The 13,249-nt window shown below is 36.0% G+C and overlaps 2 protein-coding genes across 5 annotated transcripts in view; both read right to left on the reverse strand.

The window, feature by feature from the left end:
- LOC136027291 (neprilysin-like) overlaps positions 1–8,344 on the reverse strand; it is a 79,408-nt gene extending 71,064 nt beyond the window's left edge. The window contains exon 1 of one of the 3 annotated variants that reach the window (XM_065704389.1): positions 8,213–8,344. In XM_065704389.1, the coding sequence (XP_065560461.1) occupies positions 8,213–8,328 (116 nt within the window). In that variant the 5' untranslated portion in view covers positions 8,329–8,344. Of the gene's footprint in view, positions 1–1,039; positions 1,120–1,280; positions 1,367–8,212 lie in introns of those variants that run through there. The other 2 variants (XM_065704391.1, XM_065704390.1) reach the window with 2 other exon arrangements.
- Positions 8,345–11,047: 2,703 nt separating this feature from the next.
- The window catches only part of LOC136027292 (prefoldin subunit 2-like), a 50,304-nt gene continuing 48,102 nt past the window's right edge, over positions 11,048–13,249 (reverse strand). For both annotated transcript variants that reach the window (XM_065704392.1, XM_065704394.1), the window contains exon 4: positions 11,048–11,267. In XM_065704392.1, coding sequence (XP_065560464.1) covers positions 11,097–11,267 — 171 coding nt within the window. In that variant the 3' untranslated portion in view covers positions 11,048–11,096. The remainder of the gene's footprint in view (positions 11,268–13,249) is intronic.

A 13,249-nucleotide genomic window follows, 5' to 3' on the forward strand; every position in this document is an offset into this window, starting at 1 on the left:
TGGCTACACTTACATTTTGACCAACTCTACCCTCCCATACCTATGAGTTTGTGAAATCTGCCGGGTTCTAATTCGCCCACTTTATCTAATCAAATAGTTCATAAGTTCAAACATCCCTTGTTAGTCTCAAACTAATGCCAAAGTGTTCCGGGAGTATTCAATTTATTAATGCCTGTGCTAAATTTGAGATCTCATTGTTGAGTTTTACTTCCGAAAATTTCTCTCTCTCTCTCTCTCTCTCTCTCTCTTTCTCTCTTGTTCTTCTTCTTATCTCTAACTCCCTCTCTCCTGATCCAATCTCTGTCTCTCCGTTATTCCTGTACATTTCAATGGATAAATAAACTAGTGTTCTTATTTTTTATTATCTCCTTTTTTATTTTCCTAAATGTTTCAATTCAACTAATCGTTTCGTTCTTTTTTTTTAATAAGAAATTGTACCCAATACGGACTTGTCTAAGGTTCATGGCATTTATCTATGCATAATGGAAAGAAAAACTGATTAGCTTATCATCAGTCGCCTTTAGAAAAATATTTGAATGTTTTGAGTTATTTTTCTGGCGTATCCCCAAAAAATTGTTTACCCTGAAAAAATAAGCCACTATTTACCATCTGTAATGCAGGTAAATATCATCAATGACGAGTGGATGTCAAAATTTGCTGACCCTTTTTTACAGCTTCAATATCATCTATGACAATATTGTTCTAATATTCAATATTTAATTCAATATCATCAATACAGCTATTCAATATCATCAATATCATTATTCAATATCAGCTATTCAGACAATATTCAATATCATCTTACAGCTTCAATATTGTTCTAAGGATATATAAAACAAGAAAGCAGAGAATGGATATAAAAAAAAACTCTTTCATGAAATCCTCTTAACTCAACGAAAGCTTACTCGTATACCGTGATGGCATTTGGTTTGAGATGATCCCTGTGGACTTAAACTGAGGAAAAAGTTACATTAAGCGAAAGATATTCGACAGTATAAAGTTTATCTTTTTATGCTACACTAATAGAAAAATATCCTACCTCATCATTTTGAAAGAGAATCCAAAGACGGACTAAACATGGAAAGTTGAAAGAAAACTTATAATAGAACTTATCAGTTGATCTATGAATTATCTAAAAACATAATTTTCCAGTCACATGATTTACGAGAATTTAAAATCCTAGATCTTTCTTTTCATATGCAGAGAATTAATTTGATTTTTGTAAATAATAATAATAATAATAACTTAGGAATAAATTATATCAAGTGGACGCAACTCACCTTGCAGGAAACGGCGAAGTGTGTTGTATTAAATTACAGCCATTCTAAGGTAAAAGTGCACATGCCCTTCTTATTATTCCAAGATATCACTGTTCAAAGTTTATGGCACTTACAAGAGCCTTACGATTTAAACCGGATTATAGCGGAAGTAGACACTCGCTAATTGCGGACACGAATTTATAAGATAAATAAAAATGGGAGTTTCCAAAATCCTAGTCTTTGAATTATTGCTGCTCTCATTTTGCGTAGTTCTTCTACAACTATGCTGCATTAGATGGCTATCTTAAAAAAATTTTCGGATGTCCTTAGGGAGAAAATGGACTTGGGAGGGGACAAGGTGCCCTCCCATCTTTTTGGTCACTAAAAGAGGGCAATACAATTTTTGTTTTCCGTTCAAAAGAGCTCCTTTCTGATCTTAAAGGACCATTGAGTTGATACAATTACCCCCCCCCCAAAAAAAACGAAAAAAAATATGAAATCTGTGGTCTTTCTTCCTCCAAAAAATACAAAATTCCTCGTTTTTGTAGACAGGAGCTCGAACCTTCACAGTAGAGTTGGCTGACATGCTGAAATTGGTGGCGTTATTTTGTTTGAATCGCTTTTTTTCTGGGATGGGGGATCCCCATTTTTCGAAAATCAGGCAATTTTCTTAGACTCGTACCTTTTGAAGGGTAACATTAAACTTAATGAACTTGTATATATTTGGAATCAACTTAAAAAGCCAATTCTTTCAATGTATATATTGTTATCAAAATCCCGTTTTTTAAAGTTTCAATTAATATTCAGCTGAGTCGCTCAAAGTGCAAATTATTTTCTGGTCTTTAGAAGACATGGGAATCGTCCGAGGCTGAAACAGCTACGCACGCTCCTCTTCCATTCCAATCTAGTCAGACCCTCCCTTTTACACCCTCCCAAGAAGTTCCTACCTTTAAATTTTTGTTTATGACGTCCTCCCACCACAAATGAGTACGACCTGCTTTCTATTTAGCTCTAGACAGTTGGCCTAAAAGGACAATCTTCGGCAATCTGCCAGTCTTCATCCGCAATGCCAGTCTTCATTATAGCTCTAGAAAGCGGGATTCAACCACATTTTTCGTACAGTCTACTGTTCGAGATACGGTTAGTCAGCTGGGTACCCAGAACAATCCGTAGGCAAATTCTCTGGAAAAAATCTAGAAAATCTTCATCCACTTTTTGGAGCCCCCATGGTTCAGAGCCATGTTTGACCACTATCATCACTGTAGCTTCTAATATTCTTATCTTGGTTTGCAGACTTGGTTTGTATTCTCCCAAATTTTTTTAACTTTGAAAAAGCACCCTGAGCTTTGGAAATTCTACTTTTATCATCTTCACTGCTCCAACCGTTTTTACTAATAATACTATCAAGGTAAGTGAAGCTGCCCACCTGATCAATCTTTTTTGCTATCCAAAGTCACCTTTTCATCTTCACTTGTTCCTAGCCTTAGTGGCTTAGTGTTATTAATATTAATTTTCAAACCTATTCTAGCACACTGAACTCGCAAAACGTTTTAAAGCTCATTCATTTTGCCCCACCTTCCTCTAGGATGCTTAAATCATCAGCATAATCTAAGTCCAGGAGAGCTTTTTTTCCAGTTTGATTCCCGGGTCTCAAATAGCCTTTCCTATGCTCCTTAACCCAAAGTCCATCAAAATGATCCATATAAAGGGGGATAGAACACAGCCCTACTTAACTCCTGATATTTAATAAAAAGTGAGATTACTGCTAATCTCATTTCCTACATTAACCGCAGCAGTGTTATGCTCCTACATAGCACTAATAACTTTAATATATTTATCTGGTATACCATACAAGGATATAACCCTTGCTAATGCTCTTCTATCAACAGAACTGAACACTTGCTCATAATCTATAAAACTGAGGACCAAATGTGTTGGACGACTGAGGCACTTCTCAATTATTGGCGTAAGAGAGAAAACTTGGTCGACACATGCTCTACCTTTTTTAAAACCACACTGTTCTTCTCTTAAAACTTTGGTCCTCAGTCTGGCAGGTTCCCCAAAACGGTCGAGGCAGTTGTTCATAGATCTGGATCATACACGCCCCCGCAGTTGTCCTCCTATAGAGGATCCTCTTGCGATGGCGTTCTGTGACACCATGCAATTTGACCCATTAATGGGAGAAGATTTGTCACTCACAGGAAGTATGGACACACCATTGGGCCCTGTTGAGTGTCAAATTTGAGGGCCTTTTTCCTCCTCCACCTGCATTTGTGGCCCAGGGTGAGGGTACCCCAGTTTCTAGTATGAACCCCCAGCAACAAGGTCCTCCGCTGTTCCGTGCCTCCTATGGAGGTACCCTACATATATGTAGTGTGTTTCTCTATCGCCACCTGGGAACATGCTGATTGGCCTGGGGAAAGCCCTAGATTGATTGAATGATTAAAATCTAGAATGATTTAAATTTTCCTTACTATTTCTATGAAAAAATTTATTTCTACCAAGGTGCTGGATATGCTGCTAGTCTTTCAACCGGTTTCACCACGGGGTTTTATGCATCCCTTGAACACTATGCTGAAGGATTCTAAGAAGTGAAAGGGTAATAATCACACAAAAACAGCGTAAATAGGCGATACAGTGATAATAAGCTTATCTTTTATGATTTTTGTGTATATAAAGTAAGCTTTTCCATAACACGTCTCAGGACACTTTTTTAAATATGAGTTTCTGATAACGGAGAAATTTTTATTCGTGCTGATTTTCTTTTCATTTGTAAAACGCTACGGTATTTATCATATACACCCCAGAATTAGAATAATATCTGTCAACCTTTGTTCTTGCATAGAATGCTAATGATCAGGGACGAATTAACCCTTACAGTTTGAATTTGCGACACTATTAAAAATGAAATTAAATTAAGAAATGTTTTATTTCAAACAAAATCAAAAAGCGACATTAAAATCTAGAATGACAACAATTATTCCGTGTTTTTTCGATTCTTGATGTTTACCCCTAACCCCTCCCCCTCCCCGAAAATACTGCTCTTCCTGGAAAATACTCCCCGTGGAAAATACCCTAGGCATTAATCCCCCCTCCGGAACATATCCCCCTCCGTGGAAAATATTCGCCCCTCCATGGAAAATACCCCGTCCCCTCCGTGGAAAATAAGGCTTTCCAAATTTGAGGAGTTAATTTGAGTTTTTTTTCCGAAGGGGGAAGGAATTTTGGGTCTTGTGTGTTATACGCCACTATACGCCAGTTTCCGCTGTGTAAAACTCGAAAACGAACCGGTTTTTCGTTCGTTTCTTTAATCTTAGCGTGAGACAAGTGACAGAATAGATGGGAAATATATACTTTGGGCTATATATTTGCACATTAGAGGAGGGAAAGTATTTGGACATTATGAAGTCAGAAAATAATTCTTGCTTCATAATATGCAAAATCATTGTACCTAACACATTTTCGATGCGGACCCACTAAATTTTGCCCCCCCCTCCCTAATGTGGAAATATACAGCCGAAATTTGTTTCTAAAGTAACGAAGAAACTAATGAAGAAACTGCGTTGTCCTCAAGTTTTACACATAGTAAAATTGAGTGGCATATAATACACAAGTACTGGAATTTTCAATCCTTGCAAATTGGGGAAAAGCCCATGGGAATCTCCAGCGGGAGGGGGATATTTTCTGGGGTATAAACGCCAGGGGCGATATTTTCCGAGGGGGGTATTTTCCCATTACGCGATCTGTAATACTTTTTAAATAGTTACATTTCGATTTTGTATGATATAGCTATAGTATTGGTTAATATTAGCAGTACTTTAAAATGGATTTCACTTTTCTACTTCAGAAATAAGATGTTGGATTGTAGCCTACCTGAAATTTAGGACAAAATCAGAATATTCAAATTTTTCGAACAACAATAGTTATTTTTACAATAAAATGTTTAACAAAAATGTTGCAATATAATTTTGGTGAATAGGCAGATGGATTGTTATTAATGGGGATAACATGACCCCCCCCCCCAGCCCTTGGGAAAAAGATCTGAAAGTCATGAAGTTTGTCCATTATTTATGTATAGAATTTGTTATTGGGAAGTATACAGACAATTTTCCGGGCGGAGGGGGGGGGGGAGTAAATTTTCAGCTATGGGATTTTCCACAGGAAGTTTCTTGGGGCTGAACTTTCCAGGAGAAAATTTTACACTGCGGGGAATTTGCTAGAATTTCTATAAAAACTATTTTTATTTGTCTTAGCGATTCAATTTTAGATGTGGAGATGTTAAGGGAAATCGTCCAGGGGAAGCTTTTACTGGGTTGGAAACATACAGGTCTTTCTCTGCGTGGGGGGGGGATTTTTCATGTGATATATTTTCCAGAGGAAAATTCTGCTGGAGCAACTGTCAATTAAATAGATGGGTGGGAGGATGTTTTTTGCTGGAAAACTTCCACGGAAGAGGGATTATTTTTAAAACAATCAGAAATTAAAGTCTGTTTCAAATGAAAGTGCGCTAAGAAAAACTTCTCACTCGAGATCGTCCACAAGAAATTTTCTTGGTATAATTCTCAGCTAGAATGGAATTGTCTGGGGGGAATTGGAATCTTTTTCATTAAAAAAAAGAATTTTAACAAAACAAGTTTGTTAAAGACAAGTAAAGAGCTACGTTAATCCAAAAATGAGTAGAAATAAATTCAAATAATTTTCAAAGCGTAAAACTACCACAAATCACCATCAAAAACTGTGTTCACTTTTGTAAACTTTAAATCTTGTACTGCTGTGTACTGTATACTGTTGTACTGTTTACATTTGTGTACTGCTTACATTTTAAATGTTCTCTCTTATTTTACTTATAATAAATGAAGAAGTATTAAGACTTTGAGGACTAAATAGAAGATTATGTATATTAAACTGACAATCCCCGATTATTTTCTTTTTTAATATAGTGCAAATTATGGTCTGTTCTTGAAAAGACATAGAGGTTGTGAACCCACTCCCTTTAATTTTTGAAGGTTTTGAGTTTGACTAGGCTATCTATTGCAACTTCTGTTCGTTTTGGGTTTCATTTATTTGTTAATGGTGATTTGTGGTAATTCTACATTTGGAAGATGAGAAAACTAGCTCGTAAAATTAGACAACGCTATCGTCCGTAATAATTGAACAAGAATAATGTATTGGTTCCCAAAGGAAAAGGTTCCCAAATTCTTTTAAAGAAAAGCTAATCCTCCTTAAACTTTACGGTGCCATATGTTTTTTGCTTAATTTTGATGATTTTTCGCCTACAATTTTTGTTCTTCTTTTCTTTTTTGGCACCCGCTACTGCCAAAAATCCCAGAAATTTATATAGAAGTCCTTTTAACAAAATCGATTAGCGATTTTTTTTTTCTAGGTTTTTAAGATACTTATGGTGTGTAAATTCCTCTTTTTTTACTTTCCTTAGATTTTCTTAGCTAAAAAAAAACACAACTCAAATAAAATTATAAAATTCGGAAAACTCTTTTTTCCACACGGAAGAGGGGAGGGGTGGTCCAGGCGCTATTTTCCACAGGGGGGGGGGGTAAGTACCTAGAAGCTAACCATTATTAATATCAATTTTCATTCGTCGTGTAGACATCCTTTAGGCTAATATTTAGTCCACAGTTTTATTAAAAGAATCTTTTCGTGTTACATTTCAATTAAACTATAATAGTATAATTTGGATAACTACAAAATAAAAAACCTAAGTGATTTTTTGAGTGAGCTATTCTAAGTGAGCAGTGATATTATCGCGGCATTAGTCTGGTCTCTGCAGGTAGCAAATTACTTAGTAATATCATACTTTTTAGACTGAGAGATACTGTAGACAAAGTTTTAAGAGAAGAACAGTGTGGTTTTAGATTAGGTAAAGGATGTGTCGACTAAATTTTCATTCTTAGGTTAGTAATTGAGAAGTGCTTTAGCTGTCAAACACCTTTGGTCCTTAGTTTTATAGATTTTGAGCAAGCCTTCGATTCTGTTGATAGAAGAGCTTTAGCAGAGGTCTTATCCTTATGTAGTATACAAGACAAATACACTAAAGTGATTAGTGTTATGTACGAGAATAAATGAGGTTAGCAGCTGTTTTCGTATTAAATCAGGAGTTAAACAGTGTTGTGTTATATTCCCCTTTTTATGGATTATTTTGATGGACTTTGTCTTAAGGAGCACAGAAAAAGCAATGGGAGACCCCGGAATCAAATGGGGAGGAAAAACTCTCCTGGACTTAGATTATGCTGATGATTTTTAATCATATTAAATGAAAGTGTGAGCAAATTGAATGAAATTTCAGAGGTTTTGCGAGTTCAGGGTGCTAGAGTAGGTTTGAAAATTAATGTTAAGAAGACTTAGTCGAATAGCCAAGGTTCAGGTGTTTTTTCATAGTTAAAAAAGTTTATAAGAATAAGAAGATATGTGTGCAAACCAAGATTAGAATATTGGAAGCTATAATGAGGACGGTGGTCAAATATGGCTCTGAAGCATGGGCTCTCCGAAAAGCGAGTGAAAATTTACTAGATGTTTTCCAGAGTAATTGCCTACGGATTACTCTGGGTACCCGGCTGACTGACCGTATTTCAAACAGTAGGCTGTACGGAAAATGTAGTTCAATCCGACTTTCTAGGGCTATAATGAAAGAAAGGTTGAGATGGCTAGGCCACGTTATGCGGATGAAGGATGACAGATTACCGAAGATTGTTCTTTTCGGTCAACCTTCTAGGACTAAACGGAAAGCAGGTCGTCCTCGTCAGGGGTGGAAGGGTGTAACAAGTAAAGATTTAAAGGAAATGGGAACTCCCTGGGAGGGTGTAAAGAGGGAGGCGTTGAATATATTGGGTTGGAGGAGGAGCGTGCGTAGCTGTGTGGCCTCAAGCGGCTTGTTGCTGCAGTAATAGTAGTAGTAAGTAAAATAAAAATAAAGCTTAATAAAATAAAGATAAGCATACCTCATTTGGAGCCCGGTCAAAATTTTCACTTTCTTATCGACGGGCAGTACAAACGTTTTCACGATCAACCCTCTCTTTACCCAAATACTAAGAAATAGAATATAATTAGCAGGCATATAGCTCTGTGTTCGACCTGATGTGGCCAGAAAACACAGTTTGCCATTTAATACCAAAGTTGACCTAGAGACAACAAAATGGATTGCCGACAAAAATGTGCCTCAATCGATAGCATGTACAAATTGACTTTTCTTTTCAGAAAGCAACGTGCTATTTTGCATGAACACATAGGTGTCATTCCTATCTGCTCTACTTCGATTACAACATTATTATTTTATTGCCAAATTCTCATTTTATCTGGACTATTGTTTTTAAAGAAATTTTGCTACCTCCCATACTTTCTTATCGGAACCACCAGAAACAGCTGTTTTCTTAAAAATTGTGCTGATTTTGGCTGTTTTTGTACAACATTAAACGATAGCTTATGGGCTGGCCCCTACTTCAGTTTAATTTGATTTCTTCGACAAAAAAAGCTGAGGAACAAAATGTATGAAAAAGATTTTAGCCATTTAGCACATGGTGAAATAAACAAAACATTTCAGCGTAAATGAACAAAAGCAAAAAAAGAAAAAAGAAAAAAAGAGAGAACACGTACAGATTTATACAACTGTTAAAATCCTTGATTGACGTGATAATTTTACATCTCCGCAAGCAGAAAAGAATAAGCACACGTACACAAAATACAACTAAGCCAAAACCATCAAAAAAAGGAAAAAAGAAAATCTGGAGAGCAACTGACAACCATAATTAGCATAAAAACAGGTTTTTTATATTCTTTTTGAAAGCTTCTTGAATTCTGAATTCTTTTTGAAAACCACAGCAACGGAGAATAACTAACAATCGGAGTTTTTTGGGAACAATATAACACTGGTTTCAGCTAGAAATGAATTAATTTATAAATAATATGACAAATCATGGCGGTAGGATTCAGTAATGAAAATGGTATACAAAGTTATAAATAGACGGCCATTAATAGCTAAAAAATACTTCGGCATCTAGACTGCTGTTTTAGATAAAAATTGTGGAAATGATACCTCCCAGAAGATTTGTTCCTTTTTTTAACCATTTGTATTACCTCTTTGGGTTTCAAAGCACACCATGGATGATGATTTTATTTCGGGAGGAGGGGAGGGGAAGTTTCAAACTTCTACATACGTTCTTGTAGTCCCAGATGCCCTATGCGCATAAAGATACTATGTATCTTCTATATTATTTTACTTGCTTTCCTGGGGTATTGGAATTAGTCAGCTGTGGAATGGCCACTGGAAATTCCCCGGGTAAAGGAATTAGTAGGACACCCTAACTTTACATCCCAAAAGGTCCCGATTTTTGCTTGACCTTTGTTTTTATTTAATAGCGAGAGAATCGATTTTAAAAATTTTCTCGACAGAATACACGAAGAGTTGAAACCTGAAAGTATATCAGCGGGTAGCCCTTACATAAAAAGGTACTTATTTTCATTATGGTGCTTAAGTTGGTTTCACAGTTTTAACTGAAATAGAAGCCGAGGAAGCAATTTCATATTATCAGGTTGATGGAACAGGTAACTGTGCCGACAATTCTACATTGCGCAAGCCGTCGTATTCCCTCATGCAAACTATTCCAGACAACTATCCATTCCAATCCATTCTTGCTGTCAAAATTATGTCTGTTGGTCATATTCAGCTATGATTACACCTAGCACACGTTCCTTGGCCTTTCAAAATATTCATTTTTAAGGGCAATACTCTACAGCTATTATTACTGTGGTTCCTATTACCCTAGCCTCAGCTTCAAGACTTACCTCTGATTTCTACCAGACTTTTTCAACTGCGACCTTGCGCCTTGAATTTTCTACTATTCCTATCCTTACTCATTCACCCTGATTACTGATATTCGTCCCTAGTATGTGAAGCCCTTCTCTTGGTCAATTTCCTTGGTAGCTAAAATGATCTCTTCATCCTCGTTAATTTTTAATTTCTTTCTTTTTGCCGTCGATTTTAAATCCTGTTCTTACACTCAGAACGCTTGCGGCCTCCAAAAATACATTTCTCTAAAATCGTTACCTAGTACGACCATTTCATATGCATAACGTAAGTGTAGGAAGGGTAGTTTTGCCTTCTTATTTATTTCCAAGTTTTATTATAGTCTTTCCTTCCTTGACGAAAAGTCACATAAACTAGGATAAAACACAAATCTAGTTAACTCCAGATTTCACCACAAATCCGCTGCTATTATTGCTTCCAAGTTTTACCGCAAAAATATTTTCCTCGTAGACAGTCACTTTAAGGTATTTATTTGGTAAACTACAAAAGGGTAATACCCTCATTAGAGCTTTTCTATTCACTGAATGAAATGCCCGTTCATATTTACAAACTAAGGACCAAAGACGTATGATTATCAGCATTTCTTGATTACTAACAGAAGCGCAAAGTCAGACATATGCCTCCACTTCCCTTCCTAAAACCCTACTGCCCTTTCCTTGAAACTTTATATCCAGTATCTATTAGCCAAACAAGTATGATCACACTAAGCAACGTGTTCCAAACAACATTTAAGTTATGACACAAGAGAGACAATAATATTGTAAAAGGAAATTCAAACAATGCTTCTTATAGAAATGTGAATGGCAATCCTTAGAATTTTTAATTTGGCTCATTGTCAAGAGTAAGCGGAATACGGAGAGGCATTGCCATACTCAGGTTACGTTTACTGGTAAATTTGTTTGTCTATTACGAGCGATTCTAATGGGAATCCAAAAGTATCCTAAGCCATCTAAAGAAAAAAAAATCAAACTCCTTAACGTGCAAACACGAATTTATACAAAAAGAAAGTACAAAATTTGCAGTTAGGACTTGGATTGTACCAAAACACCTTGAGTCGCTTGAGGGGATTCTTTCTTTTCCTTTGGTATATCATCAATACCTTTGATCTTGATTTTGTGCTCCTCTTTGTACTCATTTATTTCTTGCCCTTTTTCAGTTACTTGTTTTTTCAATACTTCAATGGCACTCATCAACTAAAATGGAAAAATCAGCAATTTCTAAACGGCAAAACTAAACATTACTCTAACCACGGAATAATTATCCTTGTAGGAACTTTTTTTTGTCAATTTTCTCAATTCCTTTGTTTCTTTCCACGAAATACCAACATCAAGCTGACACTTCTCTGCTGTAACCAGAATGACAGACATAGTCCACACGCATTACGGTCATTTTTAAAACGTAGCCCCCCAGCATCGCGGTTTAGGACTAGTGCACTTACGTACTGACGTGGATGGTCTTTGATTTTCCGCCAATCACAGACGTCTATCACTGATACAATTTACTAAAAGGGAAAGGGGTATTTCCGCCTCTAATCAAAGCCCCACTGACAGTTGATAAAAAATACTTCCTCGAGTACAATCCTTATTCCACAGTACTATTGGTTGATATTTAAAACATATGTTCTCAGGTTAGAAATCGATGTTTCAGATTTAAGATAGATGGCCAAAATAGTAATACCTGAAGATTACGCAAACGAGACTGATAGACAACGTTTGCCATCATGGTAACGATTTTGATCAATTAGAAATCTACTTATATCCATTTATTATTAAAAACTTTCAGTCCGTTGCCAGTTTCGTCTGCCAGTATGACCGAACGAAGTTGTTCTCTATAAAGAAAATTGCAAAACATACATTAGAGGTATGCTCAAGGTTTGTATATCCCAGATGTGTCAAAGGCTTGAAGAAATCTCCAAGGCTTGCCAGCACGCCCTGCAGGGAATTTGGAGAAGTTTATGCTTAAAATACAAATTCATATCTACAGTCGTATCTATTAATGGAAGGTAGTTGGAGATCAGCAGCGACTGTTATAGGCGATGTTTCAGAATATCTAGCTCTAAGACTAGAGAATAAAATTTTATGGACTATTTTACAAATCGTTGGTCCTTGAAGGGAAAGTTGCCCCACCACCGATGGCATTTTAACTTTGGTTTAGAATACAATTATTTTAAAAAAATACAGAATTTTTCAGATGAAAGTAAGGAGATGAACGAAAATTACTGCTTTGCGGTTTATGCAAAATATTTTTGAAATCTGTCAAACTAACTGGCTCATGATATTTCCCTACATTTGTAGAGTTTTGAAAAACAGGAGCTTTACTGAAAGCACAAAACCGACGCTAGAAAACATAAATTGAAACAGAAAATTTCCAAATTGGCCTCCAGAAAATAAAAGAATAATTCATAAAGCTCTCAATAATCTTTTACCTGTCGTGAAATAAATAAATTATACGACACGATTTTAGATCTCTAAAACACTCAAGAAAGCTCAGTTTTCAGTAAAGCGTTAGTTCTTCCAAAAACCCAAAGTGCACGTTTTTGATGTTATATGGCACTTTACCATGGCGTTTCCAAGTCGAGTTTGTAAAAATCGACTTAGGTACAAAAAATAGATGTACACATTATATCTACAAATTAGATTTTAAATGAGCCTTAAACAGCTCTTCATCATGTTACATTAGCCTTCTAGTTATACTATTCAGTAGACGATTTGTGAATAATATTAAGAGGGACTGGGAGGAGAAAATTTTAAAGAGGAGGTATTATAAACCTTAGAATGAGGGTTTTAAACCATGGAGATTATCATAGTACTCTTTTCATTTTTTTTTACCAACCTTTTCATTCCGGATATGGTACCCAAAGGGTGATTTCCAGGTACCATGTTGAACTTTACGACGGTGTTATCAAGTCAAATTTATAAAAAATTATTAGATACAAAAATTTTTCTTTTAGATGAGCCTTTAAACAGCTCTCTATGGTGTTCAAGTGCTTCCCTAGAGACGAAGAAAAACATAAGAAAAAAGAGGACACCTCAGTGCTACCCATGTAAAAAAGTTATTTTCATTTTTGTTCAAAATGGCGAATGTAAGTTTCCTGTACATGGTTTTCAACAACAGCAATTCCAATGGTGTACTCTTGGTTTTTCTCCTAAGCCATTTTATAAGGGTTTCAGCCTCT

This window comes from Artemia franciscana, chromosome 5, assembly GCF_032884065.1.
Source record: "Artemia franciscana chromosome 5, ASM3288406v1, whole genome shotgun sequence".
Taxonomy (NCBI): Eukaryota; Metazoa; Arthropoda; class Branchiopoda; order Anostraca; family Artemiidae; genus Artemia; species Artemia franciscana.